The following is an 18,930-nucleotide window of genomic DNA, read 5'->3' as shown; positions in this document are numbered from 1 at the left end:
CAACAACAGAAAGACAAAACCAAGATAATATTAATCATACTCAACTGAAGAAAACTTTCAATTTTAATGTCTGTTTTCGGTGGGAATGGATTACCAGAGGGAGGTGCTGGTAATCAAATCCATACAGGGCCTTATATCCATGACACATGCATATTCTACTGCCAAGCCCCTAACTTCAGAAAGGATTCCCCCTCCCACACAGACTGTTCTCTCCCTCCTTGCCCTCCCTAGTAGGGGTGATGTTTACAGGGGCTTGAATTCAGGATCTTGAAATGCTAGGACAGTTTCCTACTAACACTGAGCTGTCCCCAGCCCTCCTGATTCTGAAAAGTTCATCCTTCTTTGATGAAGAGAATTTTAATTTCCCTAATCACAGCTGTGTTCACCAAGACTCCAGAATTCCCAAGTCAGATGCTCCTGAAGGCCACCTTCCACATGCTGCTTCCAAGCATCTGTCTAAATATCAATCTTGGAAACTGTTCCTTGCTGAGACACTTAAAAGGTCCCATTTTAGCCAACTGGCGCACACCTTTGATCCCATCGCTTGAGAAGCAGAAGCAGGAGGATCTCTGAGTTCAAGGCCAGTCTGGTCTACAGAGTGAGTTCCAGGACAGTCAAGAATACACAGAGAAAAATCCTGTCTTGGAAAAACAAAACTAAAAGGTTCCATGTCAGTGGCCCCACACCAATTGGCCTGACCATTGTTGACCTAGACACCGCTCCACTCTCTTACTTCCCCACAGACATTTCACTTTCTGTCTCCCTTCAACACCCCATGACCCAAGGACCTGGCTGCTCAATACTCAGTCCGACCAGGAGGAATCCAGCTGCGTCTCTCCGTGTCCTGGGCCAGACTCCTCTACAGCTACAGATCCATGGCTATGGTCCCATCCACCTGCTTGCTTTCTCCCCTCAAATGTGCCAGCAGTTACCTTCACCTTTCTTCTTCTCTTCCCTGGAAAAATTTTTAATTTTTGTTTTGTTTTGTCCTATTTTTGGATAGAGACTTCTGTATCCCAGACTAGCCACAAATTCGATTTGTAAATGGGCATGACCTCGAACTTTCCTCCGCTTCTACTTCCTAGATTCTGGAATTACAGGTATGTTTGGCTCATCTGTGTTAGATAGAGGTCAAGGCCGGGCCTTAGGCTTGCCACATAAGCAACCAAAAAACGGAGCTACATCAAGTCTCCTGAAAGTGTCTTGAAAAAAGGTAAGGGCTCTTCTCTTTGCAGAATACACTGCTTGTCCCTCGTGCCGTTCACTGAATGCCTGCCAGATCTCAGACCTGTCTCATGGAAATATCACCAGGTATAATTTTAGATTTCCCAGTAGCCACAATAAATAAAGCTAAGAAACAAATGAAACGAACTTTAAAAACATATTGCAGCCGGGCAGTGGTGGCGCACGCCTTTAATCCCAGCACTTGGGAGGCAGAGGCAGGCGGATTTCTGAGTTCCAGGCCAGCCTGGTCTACAGAGTGAGTTCCAGGACAGCCAAGGCTATACAGAGAAACCCTGTCTCGAAAAACCAAAAAAAAAAAAAAAAAAACATATTGCGCCTAGCCCAAGGCAATCTAAAATGTTACCCCTTCAATATATGATCAACATTCTAAACTGGATCGCTCAGATTTTACATCCCTTTTCGGGTGCGCTTTCAAAACTCTATGTATTTAACAGAGAGCACATTCCAAGTTCATTTCAAATATTCTGGGCACAGAAGGCTACTGGACTGGATGGTGGAGTTTTACGTGCTGGGATCTCCAGGGAAGATTCAGCAGCTCACTCCTGTAGCCCCATCAAGAGCTCACAGCTTAGAAAAGTGCTTACAGTGTGTGTCTACTGGCTCCTCACACTCCACTTCCAGCTGCCCCCTCCCCCAGTCCCATTTACTTTCTCTTCTATCTCCAAAGCTAAATTGAATGAAATCAGATTGCCACCTAAAACCTTCCAGAGAACCACTGGGTAAAAGATAAAGAGCTTTTAAAAGCAGAAGCTCTGGTACGTGTGTATAATCCCAGCCCTTGGGAAGTTGAGGCTTCCCAAGCCAGCCTGGGTGACATAGTGATTTCCAGTCAGAGAAATATACATAATGAGACCAGGTCTCAGAAAGAGAGAGAGAATTGGAGAATGGGTTCAGTCAGTAAGATGATGGCCTAAATGCAACTCTCAGGACCAACACAAGAGCAGCCTGCTTGTAGCCTAGCCAATGAACTCCAGGCCAATGAGAAATCCTGTCTTAAACAAACAAACAAAAGGTGCATTGCACCCCAGGAATGTCGTCTGACTTCTGCATGCGCGTGCACACACACACACACACACACACACACACACACACACGCTCACACACACACACACACACACACACACGCTCAAATACACTTCCATTCAGCCACCTCCACGTCCACAAATAAGAATCGCTTTTGCAGAGTTTCTGAAAGGCATTGTTGCATGTAGCATGTGACTCTGCTTTCTGTTTCTATTGCTGTCACTTGACTCTCCTTGGGCCCTTCCCACTCTTCTATGGCTTCCAAGTCTCACCCCACACTGACCACTGAACCTGGGGCCTGTCTGACATCTCCCCAGTGCCTAAAATGTACAACCCCACGCTAGCACACAAGTACCTCAGCCCATAGGACGGCTCAGCACTGGCTTCTCGGTGGAATTGCTTTATCCCAAGAGCCTCCTTCTGCAGCCAACTCCACTCCAGCCCTGCAGATGCTAATGTTCCTTGGCTAGGCCCCAAGCAATTGCAACCCTCACAGATACCGTAAACATCATTACTATATGCTGGATTCCTCACCTGTCTCACCTTGCTATATTATAAGTTCTAGTATTTCAGAAATATACTGGAATAGACTTGGCCTGCAGTGCATACATCCCATATGCATGAAAATGAAAGGCAGAATGAACAAGGGTGAGTCTTCATCCTCACAGGGTTCAACCATTTACTGGGAAAAGACAGACACATATGCAGACTACATCCCGCCCCTCCCCCCCAAAAAAGACCAAACAGGTGAATATTATAAAGGAAAGTAAAACTCCCTAAAGGAACTCAGAGAACAGAAGATGAACATTTTAGCCACCTAAGAAACCGAATAGCAATGATAAACACGGCAAATACTACTCCTGTGGTGCCCACTGTGTGCCAGGCCTGCCCGGGCACATGCTGAGCACCCCACAGCTATGGAGCAGAGGATGCTAGGCCCACGTGGCATTGACATCATGCCTCCCCCTCCCCCTCACGCTTGCCCTCCCTCCACCCTGTTCTCTTGAGTGACCTTGATGAAAATGGAAGCCATACGATGGTAGATATTTTTGTCCTCTTGCTCTTGCTGGTTCTCCAGCGGCTAAGCCTAGTGCCTGGCACCCAGCATGTGCCCAGTTAATGAATGAGTCACTCGATCCGTGCTCAAAAGAGCAGTAAGCAAATGGCAGGGCTGATTCACCAGGCAAACGGGCCTAAAGAATAATAAACAATGGCAAAGGCTTTCACTCAAGGGCGAACTGCTGCACTGAGAGCTGGACACCACTCCTCAGTGGGCAGAACCGCCGGCCTCCTGATGCCGTAACTGAAGATACGCTGGCCCAGTGAGCCCCCCCGAGGCTGTGTGCAAGGCAATCTGACCTCTGAGGCTGCACACTCCAGTCTCTGCACTTCAGGCGACTGCTCTGTGGCTGACTGGCTTTCTCCTCAGATTTTATTCCAGCCAGAGCTGCTTTCTGATGCTGATAAACAGCTGTGGTGAAGCCATTGCTATCTCATCACCCATGTTCGGACCCAGAATAAAACTGTTGCTGGTCCCAGACCCTCTGCCCTTTAAGGTCTCTCCCTGATGATCCTTCCCTCCTCACAGCAGCTCAGTGCTTCATCAGCCCATTTTACAGACACAGAAACTGAGGTGATATACTTGCTCAATAGTACCTGGGAGCTATATGGGCCTTTATATGGCCCCAGCTGCATCTTGCAGCTCTCTGGCTGTCTCCTCCTTTTTGAAGTGTCCTTTCTTTGGAGGCAAAGCCTCACTTCCCACCCTGTCAAACTGTTTCACAATTGATAGGCAGTAACAATAGATAGAGACAGCAGATTCCCCTTAACTTGGGGGGTAGGGAAGCAGTTCTTCCATGTAACCTTGTTCCCAACAGGCTCAGGGCTGTGAAGACACCAGATATCCTACTTGCAAGAAGTGTAAGGTCAATGAAGGAAGAGAGGTGGGTAACTAGAATAGCAGCCCACGAGTCACCCACCACCAATCAAACCAGGAGGCAATCAATTGCTGGGGCTGCAGCTCACTTAGCTGGCACATGCATCGCTTTGGCTTCAAAAACACTTCACTAGTGCTGAAGACACAAGTTGGTGGTGATGAGCACTGGCTGCACTTCCAGAGGACCTGGGTTCGATTCCCAGCAACCATATGGCAACTGACAACTATAATTCTGCAGGCACCTGGTACAAGTGGTGTACATATAGACATGCAGACAAAACACTCATATACATAAAAAATAAAGAGATCTCTTTTTTTAAAAAAAAGAACAACCTATAAACAAACAAGCCAAAGTAACAATTCTAGATGAGAAGTGAAGGAGTTGAATGTGGTGACAGTGATTATTGCAGCACTTTGGAGATAGAGAACAAGGAGTGAGAATTTAAAGCCAACCCGGAAATATAAGAGACCTTGTCTCAAAAAGCAAAAGAGAAGTTGAGCATAGTGGCCTGTGCCTTTGGGATAATCCACACCTGAGAGGCAAAGGCAGGTGAATCTTCGTTAGTTTGAAGCCAGTCTGGTCTACATAGAGACTCAGGACAGCCAGGGCTACCCAGAGACACTTAATAAGGCCGTGGGCTAAGAGGGTAGCTGGGGTAGGGGAGAGGACTTGGCTAGCATCCCATAATACCCTGGGATGGATTTCAAATGGCAGAGAAGGAAAGAAGGGAGGGAGGGGAAGAGGGAAGTCAGGATAGAAGGAAGGGGCCCATGAACTCCAAGATCACACCAACCAACTAGCCAGCATTTTTTTTTTCCTAATGATAACGTGCAAGGAAAATCATTACCATCCTTGTGCTGATGAAGGTCCCTACATTAGTACCTGAATATCCCTAGCAGATAACTGGTGGTGCTCAGAAAGCATCAGGAAAGGAGAAAGGTGTCAGTGCTACCAAGGAGCCCGCTCTTCCATCTGTTCTAAAGTCAACAGTAATTCAATTCTGTTCATGGTGTTAGTAGAATGACTTTCATCACAAGGCCAAGCAGGATGCCTGGATAGTGCCACTTGCAAATTGATCAGGGGCTCTGCCTGAACCTTCCTACCTCTCCCCACCCAAAGCTGCTGCCCAAGCCCCAGCGCACACCCTTTCCATGACTACAACCCAGAACCCTCCCAGCACTGAACCTCTGTCTTGTCTTAGCCTGCTGTGTGTGGCAGCAAAGACAGGCAGCCGGAACAAAAGTATCTCTTGAAAAGCTACTAGCTAGCCGGGCAGTGGTGGCATATGCCTTTAACCCCAGCATTTGGGAAGCAAAGATTTGTGGATTTCTGAGTTCAAGGCCAGCCTGGTCTACAGAGTGAGTTCCAGGACAGTCGGGGCTACACAGAGAAACCCTGTCTTGAAAAACTTTAAGAAAGAAAGAAAGGAAGGAAGGAAGGAAGGAAGGAAGGAAGGAAGGAAGGAAGGAAGGAAGGAAGGAAGACAGGCAGGCAGGCAGGCAGGCAGGCAGGCTACTAGCTTCTACCCACACCTGACCTGGGTGTGCATGGAGGGTCTACTCAGGCTTCTTGCTCAAGGCCAAGAGCCATCTTTTACTTCATTCTTCCCTATATTCTGCCTTCTGAAGGTGGCCAAACAGCTCTGATCTGAATCCCATTGGCTTTGCTGCTGCCTAGTTACCTGGCCTGGGGTGATACCTTTGACCCTCAGCTGTGTTCCTGGTCTAAAAACTGATGATGATAATAACCCTATTTTATGAGATTGCTGGGAGATTAAAATGAAATAATATATCCAGAACACTTAAAACCCAGTCTAAAGGCACCTATTACTTCAATACATGAGAGGCCAAGGCAGAGAGAATGCCAGTTCGAGGCCAGCTTAGGCTACAACATACACAGTCTTGCCCATAAAAAGAACTCCATGAAGGGTGGACATTTTCTCCTAAGCATTTCTGCAGAGTTGTGGACAACACAAATATAAAGAATAAACTTAGCATGCTAAAGAAGCTGAAAGTCACCGTCATGCTCCTGCCTTTGTTCCTATTAGATACTCTGACCACAGTATTGCTCCTTAGAGTACTAGGTGCCGGAAAACCAGATCAGATCATCAAGGCTCCTACCAAAGACCTCACGGGACCCACAGCCATATTGCCCCAAATCCCTCATCTGCTCTGATCTCCGAAGTTAAACATGGTCAGGCATGACTAGTATTCTGGTGGCAGAACAAAGGATTTACCTTGCAGCCTTTTAGGAGACTCAGAAGTGATATATTTTAAAGAGATACGGACATAATTGTCAGCAAGACCCTACTGAGGCTAATCTGATTGTTTGTTTGTTTAGTTGGTTGGTTTCTTTTTCTGATATTTAGGTTTTGAGACAAGCTTCACACTGTAGTTCAAGCTGGCCTACAGCTAAGGCTGGCTTTGGAATCATGGTGATCCTCCTGCTTCAGCTTCTCATATGCTTGGATTATAAGCATGAGCCACCACACCTAGCTCCAAAAGCTAGTGTGTGTGTGTGTGTGTGTGTGTGTGCGTGTGTGTGCGTGCGCGCGCGCGCGCGCGCGCGCGCGTGCGCACGCGCTCATGTGCATGCTAGAGAATATGACAAATCATGCCTGGAGAGGACAAAAGACAGTGTTGGGGACTTGGTTCTCTTCCTCCACCATAGGTTTCAGTAGGTCATCAGACTTGCCTGGAAAGCACTTGTAACTATGGAAGCACTTCAATAGCCTGGCTGTTCCTATTGTAGATTATGTACTGCCCCTCTTTTTAAATCAATATGTCAACACAAGCATGATATACATCAGGAAGATAAGTTCCAGTCTTTTAGTGACATCACAAACTGATATTAAAGAGAAAAGGGAAGGGGGTGGAGCAGCATGCAGAACGTGAGAACGGTCTATCTGCAACCAACTAGAGGAGGGAAGACACAATAACGAGCCACGTGGCCTCGAAAATATATCAAAGTATAGCCATTTGCTGGCTTTCTGCTACCACTCTAAAGAACGAGGACCACCACGATACCAGTCTGCATGCCAACGTGAGTGTGACGTGTGACGAACTTCACAAAGCCATGCCCCTCAAGGAAGAGCTAATGGCTGCCAAACAAGGAAGAATCAGTGGTGAGTTCCTGATAGGTTATCCAATCCTGAGTGGTCAGCTCTAAACACACACACACACACACACACACACACACACAATGTTAAATGAACTAAGCAGCCTATATTTTTATATATTGTATTTATGTGTGATTTAAAAAAAAAAGTTAGGGATTTGAGGGAGCTGGGGGTCACATCAGGAGTAGCAGGAAAGAGAGGGGGTGACAATGCTGCATAGGCCATAGTCATTATAAAATTTTCAAGTGTGTGTGTGTGTGTGTGTGTGTGTGTGTGTGTGTATCTAGTAGAGCCTAACAAATATCCAAGGTCCTCAGAATCCCCAAGAAAATGCTGGTCTGCCCTTAATTCGAACCAATTCAGGGCCACTTGCACAAAATGGAAGCGAAGGTTACTGTGGTCCAAGAGAATCAGCAGCAGCTGAGGTGTCCAAGGAAAGCAGCTAGATCGGGAAGGCAGACAGAAGGTCCCAGACATGGCAGACATAGGCCTCAGCAGCCAGACAGGCTGCCTACCAGCCTTCCATGTTAAAAGAATTGGATCCATGGAGATGGTAAGAACTCAGCATAGACTTTCAGAGAGATTATCAGAAACAACAGAAAAGAGAGACCTTTCCAGCTCTGTAAACTGTTGTCACAGAAGCAGATCGGGAGGAGTCAGAGGAGAGGCAATCAAAAAAAATTGATTTCTTCTACTTTTCAAGGGAAACTGGTTTTATGCAAAATTCTGCACTCAATTGGTAAAGCAGAGAGAAGCAGCCACCCTTAACCAGGCAAAACAACAAGGCAGTCCCATATAGTCACTCCCTAACAGAGTGGCTGGGGGTCCCAGCATGATAGCCCACAATGCCCTAACCCAGCCTTAATGTCTCACCAAAATCATCATGAATCTAGTTGAGCTCAAATAACCACAAGGCACATCCTCACCTCCAAGACGTATCGAGCACACTTCCAAGCACTGGAGAGCAGGCCACCACGAGGTTTTTCCCAGTCATGGAGTCCATGTGTTGTTTCTGCTTTCCTGACAGCTTGGCTCCTTATAAATCTTCTAAGAGGTCCCACTTGGAGTTCCAAGGATTGAAACACAAACTCTTTCCCACTGGCTAAAGCTTTAGAAGGACTAGCTATGACCATAGAACTGTTCAAGTGAACAAGCCCAAACTTGTCACTGCCCATATGCAAAACAGGCCTGCAACATCCTACCACAGGCAGTTCAACAGAGACCTGCATCCTTAGCCCTCCCCAACACACAAACAGACAGGCAGACAGACAGGCAGACACACACAGACACACACAGACACACACACACACACACACACACACACATCTCCATGGCTTTCTCCAGGCAGAATGACAACAGCCCTTTAAAAACAGAAGAGCAGAAAGAAAGGAAACACAGAAACCTCACTTCTCCCTATACTCTCTAAAGTGATTTCTCTCCTTCTTAAGCTTCTAGAATGTCCCGAAGAGCTCAAAAGAACAGATTATCGCACGCCAGTAAACTAGGAGGAAAATCCATGATGTATCTACACATAGGCACATGTAGCTTCATGGCTGCGCTTCCTGGAAGTCTGCACAGCTCTGCCACACTACTCATAGGTACAGCAGAACATATTAGCCAAGAAAGGGCCAATCTAGTTAAAGCAACAACCTATCCAAAAAGAATTAGCAACGATGAAGGTGTGGGGGCCTTCAACAAACACAGGAATGCAATACAAAAGCACAGAAAGTTTCCTGACACAGGGAGTTTTAGGAAATCACCTTCTTTCTGCCCCGAGGGGGTGTCTCGGAGGAGGGCTGGCCAAGGATGGAGGGAGCATCACTAGATTCAGACTTCCAGTTTCGTAAATGAGGCCTCCAAACCACATCAGCGGCCCCAAATCTGCGCTGATTGCAGGGGGCGTCTCTTTTTTAGATATGAGGAAATGGGCTTTTGATCAAGTGCATAAATCCAGAATTGCCTCTATGTAAAGGCCATTCTGTGAAATCTCCCTTTGCACTCACACTTCTCACCCACACCCAAACTCTGGCAATCTCGAGTCTAGTGATGAGGAAAGGTGCAAGTTAACACGCGCTCGTGGGAATGCAAAAGCCGCTTTCCTCTATCCAGACTGTGCATCCCTGGGCTCCAGAGTTTCCAGGGGATAAACTTGGAACTTACGGGAGGGTGGATCCAGCCGTGACTCCGAGGTCACCCGGGCTGCCAACATCCTTTCCACGCGGATATCCACTCGGGGGACTCTAGGGGTACTGGGTTCCATACTGACTCGCAGCTTCTCTTCATCCTGGCCTTGCAGAGCCCGCTTGACCAGCGGGTCCATGTGCTCGGCAGCCGCACGCGCTCTGCCTGGTGGAGCGCGGGGCTGGCGGGTGGCCCGTGACGTCACGGCGGCTCGCTCCCGGCCGCGGGGGAGGGGGAGAAGCGCGCGCCACCGGGCGGGCCGCGTGTGTCCCGGGTCTCCTAGTGTCTGAAGGTCCCTGGCCTACGGGATCCAGCTCGCCCCTCTGCCTGTTGCCCCAGGTAATGGAGGAACACCAAGTCCGAGAGGAAAACCGCGTGGAGGTGGCGCGCCACTGAGGCTGCCTAGTGCCCAGATGGCTCTAGTAGAGAGCACACTGTCAGCCAGGGCTGAAACCTAGGTCCTACACAGGTCCCACACAGCCTGGGGCTACGTCCAGGAGCTGTCATCTGGCTTCCCTCCCACTGTTCCTTTCTAAAGCAGACACCCATCCCCCTTCACCTTGAAGGCTAGCGGTCTTCCCACTTTTCAGATAGAGGAGACTCCAATGAATTAAAAGGACCAAACTGCTCAGAAATGAGATCAGTAGTTCCCTTAGAAGCCCCCTGAATCTGTTCTATTTCAGAACTCTCATCTGAGAGCACTCCTGGGTACCACCCATCATCTGTGGTTCTGGAGCGAAGGACGCACTAAGCAAACTCGAGCTGAGAGAGGACCACCTGTCTGTAGCATCCTCCACTCTTGGTCCATACAGGGTATTAAAACTAACCTCTCAAATGTCCAAAAGCCTCTGCAAAGAAAGGGAGGCTGGTGTGAAAGACACTCGCATACCAGGGTATTCTTTTCACTATATTAAATCCAGCACTGAACAGGTGCAATTCGCTACTACCATTCAGTCCAGCGTGGCAACCTGCTATAACCGGGAAAGGGAAAGAAAGACTAGGGAGACTCAGATCCTAGCAGGAAACCTGAGTCCTGTAGAAAGCGGGACGCGTACCGAAGTGGTGATACCGGGATCGCGGAAAGTAAGGCGGGCCCACTCTTCGCCAACTATTCTTCACTTTATTTCAACCTCTCAGAGAGCCTTTGTCTCCTCCCTCCCTCTATGTTGCCTTCACTGTCTTCTCTTTTTCATTACTTCTTAGGCACACGAAGATTTCTCTGTTGAAAACAAAATGTATCTTTCTAGTGTGTGTCAGCGCATATGCACGGATAATCGCGCTGTGTTTGGTTGTTTTCCACCCTGTGAATGACCGAACAGATCTCTGGGTTCAGATTATGTCCTTCTTGTGCTAGAGAGTGAAGATGGTTCTGAATTCTACTTCTACATAGGGTGACGTAGGTGCTTTCAGTGTTTCAAGCATTTCCCAGGCCAACTGCTGCGACCTTGGGAAGCTGCAACCACAGACTCTCAGAGGCCCAGTTTTAAAGACAGCTTCAGAACCAAATCCCTGAAGATGTCACCTGATCCTTCCAATTAGTCCTGTACAGCGACTGAAGACCTTCACCCAGGGTCATTCAGCTTTAATCTTGACCCAGTTCGCCCTTCCCTGGGACTGAACTCTGCTGTGCTAATTTTAGACTACTATTTTTTCCCCAACATAATATAAAAAATATTATTTGGGTTTTTCACATAACGCAGTCGAATCACACTTACTGCCCCATCCTCCCATGTCCGTCCTTCAACCCTTGCCAACGAACCCCTGCCCGGCAGAAGTCCATTTGTGTTGCTCATATAGTCACCGGGGCATGGCCATACTCCTAGGGACCAGCCAGCCCCTTAAAGAAAAGTGATTCTTTCCCCACCCCCTCCAGAAGCCATGAGGTGTGGAAACCTACACACTTCAGCATCCTTACCGCATTTTTTTTTTTAAAAGTCTTCTTGAAGACGTTTTGTCCAGGCTGTTACTTTGGGGAATAGGGCTTCCTTTTATGGAATGTTTAAAAATTTTTTTTCCAGTAAAAATTTATAAAAGAAAGTATTTTTAATAGCAGTACTATCCAAAACAAGCATTATAATATATCTGATTCTAATTTTATCTTTTCCTATTGTTTTGTTTGTTGTTTTTGAGACAGGGTTTCTGTGTGTGGCTCTGGCCATTCTGGAACTCTCTCTATAGACCAGGCTGGCTTCAAACTCACAGAGATTCCCCTGCCTCTGCCTCCAGAGTGCTAGGACTAAAGGCATAGGCTACCATTACCTTCAATCTTTTCTTTCTTTCTTTCTTTCTTTCTTTCTTTCCTTCTTTCTTTCTTCTTCTTTTTTTTTTTTTTTATTTTAAAGTCATTTTCAGGGCAGAGATGAAGCCATAGCATGCAAGAAGTCCTGAGTTTGTCCTTCAGCACCACATAAAACCAGGCATGGTAGTACATGCATGAAATCCCCGTGGAGGCAGAAAAACTAGGAGTTCAAGGCTGTCTTTGACAACAAGGACTTGCAGGCAAGCTTTGTATACTTGAGATCCTGCCTCAAAAATTAAAAGTAATTTAATTAATTAATTCAATTATATATATACATATATATGTATATATATACATATATATGTAGTAAAATATTTAAATTATGTAAAACTACAGAAAAAGCAAACTATTAGCTAGAGGTAGCTTTCAAGCACATGAGTTCTAGAAATTAGTTCAGGCACAGACAGATGATTAGACATACGAATTCACCCATGATTGAAGCTGATAAAGCAAGAGTAATTTTATTTTGAATGTTAATACTTCAAACTATTTTTAAATGCAGAGTTTATTTTATTTCTTTTTAATTTTAAGCATTTATTTATTTATTTATTTATTTATGTGTGTATGTCTGTATAGGTATGCTAGCATGAAGATCAAAGAACAACTTTAAGGGGTTGCTCTCTCCTCCCTGCATTTGGATCCCAGGGAGTTTGACATAAGAAATCAGGCTTAGTAACAAGCACCTTTTATACTCTGAGCCATCTTACCAGCTTCATTTCTTTGTTCTTTCTTTCTTAGTGAAAATTTACATTACATTTATGTTACAAAATGGAGGATTTAAAGCTTCATGACTTTAATCTCAGAACTTGGTAGGCAGAGTCAGGTAAATCTTTGAGTTCAAAGCCAGCAGGTCTATACAGAGAAAGAAAGAAAGAAAGAAAGAAAGAAAGAAAGAAAGAAAGAAAGAAAGAAAGAAAGAGAGAAAGAAAGAAAAAAGGAGCAGAAGGAGGAGGAGGGAGAGGAGGAGAAGGAAGAGGACCAGAAGAAGGAGGTGGAGGAGGAAGAGGAAGAGGAGGAAGAGGACCAGAAGAAGGAGGTGGAGGAGGAAGAGGACCAGAAGAAGGAGGTGGAGGAGAAAGAGGAAGAAGAGGAGGAGGACCAGAAGAAGGAGGAAGAGGAGGACCAGAAGAAGAGGGGGGAAGGAAGAAGAAGAGAGTTGGATCTCTCCTTTTAGCCTGTGGGTCCCTAAGACTGAACTCCAGTCATAAGACTTCGTGACATGCACCTTAACCTGCTGAGCCACTTCAGCCATTCTTGCTTCCTTCCTATTTTTCTTCCTTCCTCCCTTCCTACTTTCCTTTCTTCCTTTTCCTTCCCTCTTTCCTATTTTTCTTTCTTCCTTCCTCATATTTGCTGGGTCTAAACTCAAGACCTCATGCAGGCTAGATAAGGGTTCTATCACTTCTTTATTTTTTAGTGAGGGAAATAGATTAATGTGGAGGCAAAACAATGACTACATTTTAAATATCTCTTTATGACATGCTAATCCTCCAGGGGCTCAGAAATGTGAGGATGCAGAAAGGCAGACTGACGCTCCGGTGGCACGTGTTATCCTTTTTGATTGACAGAGCAGGCAGTCTTCTCCATAGCATTGGCTCATTTCCCCTCCCTCCTCTGCTGCTTGTGGATTTCAGTGCAGTTTTCAAGCTGTCCCCCTCCATCCCATACTGTAACTTGTATGGCTATAAGTATTGGGCCTACAATTAAAGACAAATATGTTCTGGACCAATCCTTCCTTTCTCTACATCTGCTTCTCCATCTAAAACCTCCATCCCATCATCAGACAAGAGTGGGTTTCTTCTCCTTTATTATGCGAAGGCAAATCCAGCTCAAGTGACAGAGAAGGATGGAGCCAGAATGAATTGACTCTAGTTCATCGGACTCAGGAGAAGCAGCCAGTCTAGAGATATTCTTCAAAGAAAAAAGAACAGTAGTGTAAAGGCCTGGAGGTACATGAGAACACTGACTGATGTCAGTCAGTCAAGGTTCGTTGACTTTGAGATCATGAGACTGGCCAACACTTGCAGACAGTTTTCTGTTAGGCTATGAACCATGTGTTTTGAGCTGCCCACCCTGTCTCCAGCACCAGCTCCATAAACATGGGTGGCTCCGTGAGGCAGCGAATGGCTCTTGTGAGAGAGCAGGAAGAGAAGGCTTGGATCCAGATGTGGAAGCACTCAACGAGGCCTGTGCTTGGCAAAAGTTGAAAAGAGAGGAGGAGCCTGTGCTCAAACGTGGAAAATGAAGTTGAGTTTGCCAGAGAGGCATTTGAGCACACAGCATGGTCTGCAGAGAATCAGAAACTAAAGTACAAAGTGGCTATGGAAGGTTAAGCCAGCTTCCAAGAGGCCTTGTATATTCCAGGCTGAGGCTGTCACCTCTGTCTTGAAGATCTGTGAGCAGGGCTGAGGCTCCAGGTGTCCTGTCCACTAGAAATATCACCCTGCTTGTCATGAAGAGAATGGATTTCAGCAGAGACTAATCGGAAGCAAAGGGTTCAGTTAGGAGGTCATTTGCGGAAGATGGTTGTATTGGGAAGGTCACCTTGGGAATACCAAGGACTGGAAATGGAGATAGTTCAGGAGAAAAAAACCTGCCAGATAAACAAGGATGAGGGATTGCAGAGAGGAGGAGGGATGATAGCTAGGTTCTTCATCTTAGCCAATGAGGATTGGTGAGACTGGTCATTTAGAGGCAAACAAAAGAAAAAAATTACAGCTATGAGGAGACTGTGGGAGCCCTTGACTGTGAGCTATTAACAGTTGATAGGTGAGTGGGGTAGGATGGAGAGGGAGAAGGGAAGGGGGGAAGAAACAGTTGATAGAGTATCTGCAGGTTGCAAGCCTAGGTGTTCCTAATGCATGGGAAAAGTCTCAGTAGGAAATAGAACCTTTCTGGTATTGATAAGAGTTTCATTTTCTAGGGAGGCTCCACTATCTGAATACAAATGAGACACTAACCTGCTAAGCTTCCAACATTAGACAAGGTCGGTGTGTTCAGAGCTGTATAAACTGGTACTGAACTCTCCATGCTCACTCCTCAGCCTCCAGAATGCTGGATTTACAGTCATGCAACATCATTTCAAGCAATGGATTTATTCAGTAGAGGTTAACATGTTGGGTAGTCGAAAGCACACCCAGGTGAGAAGAATGCTTTAAAATGAGATGACCAAATTCTAAGGATTAAATATTTTCTGGACCTAAGCCGGGCAGTGGTGGTGCATGCCTTTAATCCCAGCACTTGGAAAGCAGAGGCAGGAGGATTTCTGAGTTCGAGGCCAGCCTGGTCTACGGAATGAGTTCCAGGACAGCCAGGGCTATACAGAGAAACCGGGTCTCGAAAAAACAAAACAAAACAAAATTTTGTGGAGCAAAATCGGCACAGGTCGCTTATAATAAAAAACTAGTAGCCAGGTATAGTGGTACATACCTTTCATCCCGACACTTTGGAGGCAGAGGCAGGCAGGTCTCTGTGAGTTTGAAGCCAGCCTGATCTACGACGTAGTGAGTTCCAGGACATGCAGAGCTGCATAGTAAGACCTTGCCTTAAAACGATAAACGAAGTAAATAGAAAATCCTCAGCCACACTATGGGGGTTAGTTTCCTATCTTCTATCTGATCTCTAAGGCCTCAGGAAGCCTTATGTGGGTTATGACACAGCCTTCTTCCCAGTGTCTGCCTAGTGACTGGGTCCCTCATTTCACCCCTTGTCCTTCCTCATTCTCACCATCATGGCTCTGGAAGACTTACCTCTTCTTCCTTCTCGATTCTGCAACAATTCTTCAAATTCAATTCTCTTCCCACTGAGAGCCTCTAAATAGTTGATAGTTGTGGAGGAGGTGCAAGAGACACTGCGGTCTACACGGAACACGTGGTTCTTGGCCTAATAGAAACAGGTTACACACACCCTAACCACGTGGAATCTTACCATTTCTTCTCAGTAGCCTTTTCTTTTCACCTAGAATACCCAGCTTAAGGGCTTACCTCTACTCTCTCCTGTGGTTTTTTCCCTAGTCTCTGCTCTTCCATAAGCACGTGACTTCAGAGTACCACTTCTCCCTTGCATGGCACCGCACGTGGCCCCAGTGGGAGCGCGTTGGACCCAGTGCTGCCTGGCAAACCTCTCCCTCTTTACTGACTAGGCTTCCACTTCCTCTTTGGTTCCTAAAGAGCCCTCAGGCTGAGCTGCTACATTATCATATCAAACAGGTCAGCTGAAGCCCCAAAGTCAAGGTCAAACACCCAGGGAGTGTCAGAACTGTGACTCGCTAACCAGACAACATTCATAACAGAAACAAAATTACAGTTATGAAGTAGGAATGAAAATAATTTTATTGTTGGGAGTCACCACACTATGAGAAACTATATTAAAGGTTCGTAGCATTAGGAAGGTTGAGAAGTACTGTTTTAGACAAGCAGGTCTTACTGAAGGGATGGCTTACATATGTTTTATTATTTTCTGTCACTCATAAAATCCCCCCCCCTCATTTTTTTTAGCCTATTTTCTACTATGTTAAAGCTTTGACTTAATTCCATGTGTCTAAATCTGCTTTTGTTACTTACATTTTGAGGTCATATTAAAGAATGTATTCCCTTGATCAACAAAAATAACCACTTTAAATTTTCTGCCCACTGACGACGTCTTCCTCATAAAGGCTCTACCTTAATTAATGCACCCTCTTTTCGTGGACTTGGAAGCATTCCAGTATTGGGGGGGTACCTCATTTTTGTCTGTCTGTCTGTCTGTCTGTCTGTCTGTCTGTCTTCTGTCTTCCTTCCTCTCTCTCTCTCTCTCTGTCTCTCAATCTTTCTTTCTTTCTTTCTGGCTTTTTGAGACAGGCTACCACACACAGTAGTAGACTCAGCCCATCCTGGAATTTGCTAGACTGGCCTCAAACCTCTTTGAAGTTCCTGCCTTTGCCTCCTAAATCCTGGGATTACAGACCTATGCCACCATACCTGACTTTACATATTGGTTTATAACAAAAAGCAATGTTCACACATTTGTGCATTCGTTCATTACACTATTTATTTACTTTCGGTTTTGACCATGTTTTTCTATGTCGATCAGGTTGACCTATAAGAAGCCCAGGCTGCTCTTGATCTCCCAATCTTCCTGCTTTAGCCTCCCAACTGCTAGAATGACATGTCTGGGCAGCACCACTAGCTGATTAGGTATTTTTAATGGACATATTTTTCTCAGCCCCACTATTTTTTTGTCTAATGTTTTCTTTGACTTTTGTGTATTTGTTCCCAGATTTAGATTTCTTTGTTTATTGTTTGCCATTACAAAAGCAAAGCAGAAAAAAATTTAAGGAAACTAAACAAATATGGCATCTGCTAGGAATAGACACTGCTCACCATGGGGTGTTTGGCTTACCCTCCTAGACACCTACACACATATACACTTACACCTGCTTTTCCTTCAGGAAAGTGGAAGCAAGCCATATACATTATTTATATTCTGCTTTGTCACTTAATAATGCATACTGATCGTGTTTCCATGACAACAGATTCATTGTTGCATCACTTGTCTTTAACAAGCCTATAGCATGGCTCCTTAAGTTTGTAACATATTTTGCTTCAGCAGTCCCCATGGCTGGAAATTCATTTTGCTTGCAAATTTTGCTATGAAATGCAGCACTGTCACACACATGTTTGAGACTAAATCTTTGCCTGGGTCCTTAGTGACATCCTTAGGGTAAATTTTCAAAAGTGACTTATGAAATATTAACACTTAATTTGCTCATATAAACTGTGTATGGGATGCAGTTAATTCACCCATGACGTATTTGAGTGTTCCTTGCACTTACGATGAAAGTTTTAAAAATATGCTGAATTTTAGTACACTCCCCTCTAACAGCCCTTTAATTAGAGATTTCTTACTGCTGTTTTTACGTTCAGAAAGTTGTTACTTATCATGTGAACACATCAATGCCCAGCATCCATTCTATCTAGAAATAAGACTAAGCCTAGAATCTAATCCCACCTTTTTTGCTAGGTACCAGTTCAGGAATGGACTGGTTGATTCATTCTCCCAGTACTTGTGGAAGGAAAACAATTGAACAGTTCTAGGAAAATGTACGGATCCTGAACAAAGACGGGTCATTTCTTCCTAAAGTTCTAAAGTAAACAAGTAAAGATTTTGGTGTTTGAGATAGTGGTTACCCTTAGGAATGCTTTTGCATATAGAAATTATGAATTCTTTTCAATGTGGTTTAAGCAAATAACGGTTTACAATTTGCTATGGTGTAGAGTTTGCAAGTCTCATTCATTGGGAGTATGGAGGAAAGCTATTGGGTTCAGGGGTTCCATGTGATTACAGCAGTACACGCTTTGCAGTAAGAAGGTATCTGATGCAGCCACTGGTATCATTCTCATGATTAAAGTAAGAGAAAAAACTGCAGCCAGGTCTTAGCTTTGGTCAGAAAAAACAAAAGTCACCTGGCCTGATGGTACACAGCTATGATGCAACAAGTGTAGGGACAGAGGCTAGTGGATTAGGAGTTCCAAACCAGCCTGGAGCATACCCAGTCGTAAGATCAGACTTCCCTAAGCTAGCTAGCTACAGGGGAAGCTGGAATTTCCCACTCACTATACCAAAGACATTGAGGGAGTATTAACCAGCGACCAATGTCTGTCTTGGCCAATCAGAGTTGAGCTTTCTGTCATTTGAAAAATGACTTCAACGCAGGACTTATTTATTTATTTATTTATTTATACTTTTCTGTTTTATAATTATTTTTAATCTCTCTCTCTCTTCCCTTCTGAAACTATTAATCTGACTGAAGATTAGCTTTATTGGGCTATAAAATGATACCGTGTTTCTCATGGGAGATCGCAAGTATGGTACTAACACTATAAACATGGAACTCATAGGTTGTGTAGGAAATCCTATGAAGCAGCCGGATTGCTGGTGTTGGGATACACCATTCTGCACTCATGAAGAACTCCGTGTCCCATCCCTGGTCCCGCTGGATAGCAGAGGAATAATTAGGTGGAGCCATGGCTGCCTTTCACTAGGACCAAATGGTTTATCAACTGGCTCTTGGTGTGGTGCTCCCAAATTCTTAGCTGAAGGTTCTATCCTACAACCTCAGCAAGTGTCCAAGCACTCAGTCACAGAAA

The 18,930-nt window shown here is 45.3% G+C and overlaps 1 protein-coding gene across 11 annotated transcripts in view; it reads right to left on the bottom strand.

Moving 5' to 3' along the window:
* Positions 1 to 9,685, bottom strand: part of LOC117718444 (uncharacterized) — a 209,133-nt gene extending 199,448 nt beyond the window's left edge. For 10 of the 11 annotated variants that reach the window (XR_013103303.1, XR_013103307.1, XR_013103309.1 and 7 more), the window contains exon 1: positions 9,484 to 9,685. Coding sequence is in view for 1 of the 11 variants with exons in the window: in XM_076911404.1 (XP_076767519.1) it covers positions 9,484 to 9,643 (160 nt within the window). In the remaining 10 variants the exon portion in view is untranslated. Of the gene's footprint in view, positions 1 to 8,249; positions 8,516 to 9,483 lie in introns of those variants that run through there. The other variant, XR_004608088.2, reaches the window with a different exon arrangement.
* Positions 9,686 to 18,930: the final 9,245 nt, after the last annotated feature.

This window comes from Arvicanthis niloticus, chromosome 13, assembly GCF_011762505.2.
Source record: "Arvicanthis niloticus isolate mArvNil1 chromosome 13, mArvNil1.pat.X, whole genome shotgun sequence".
Taxonomy (NCBI): domain Eukaryota; kingdom Metazoa; phylum Chordata; class Mammalia; order Rodentia; family Muridae; genus Arvicanthis; species Arvicanthis niloticus.
The sequence above is the reverse complement of the archived record's forward strand: the minus strand, read 5'-3'. Positions and strand labels throughout refer to the sequence as shown.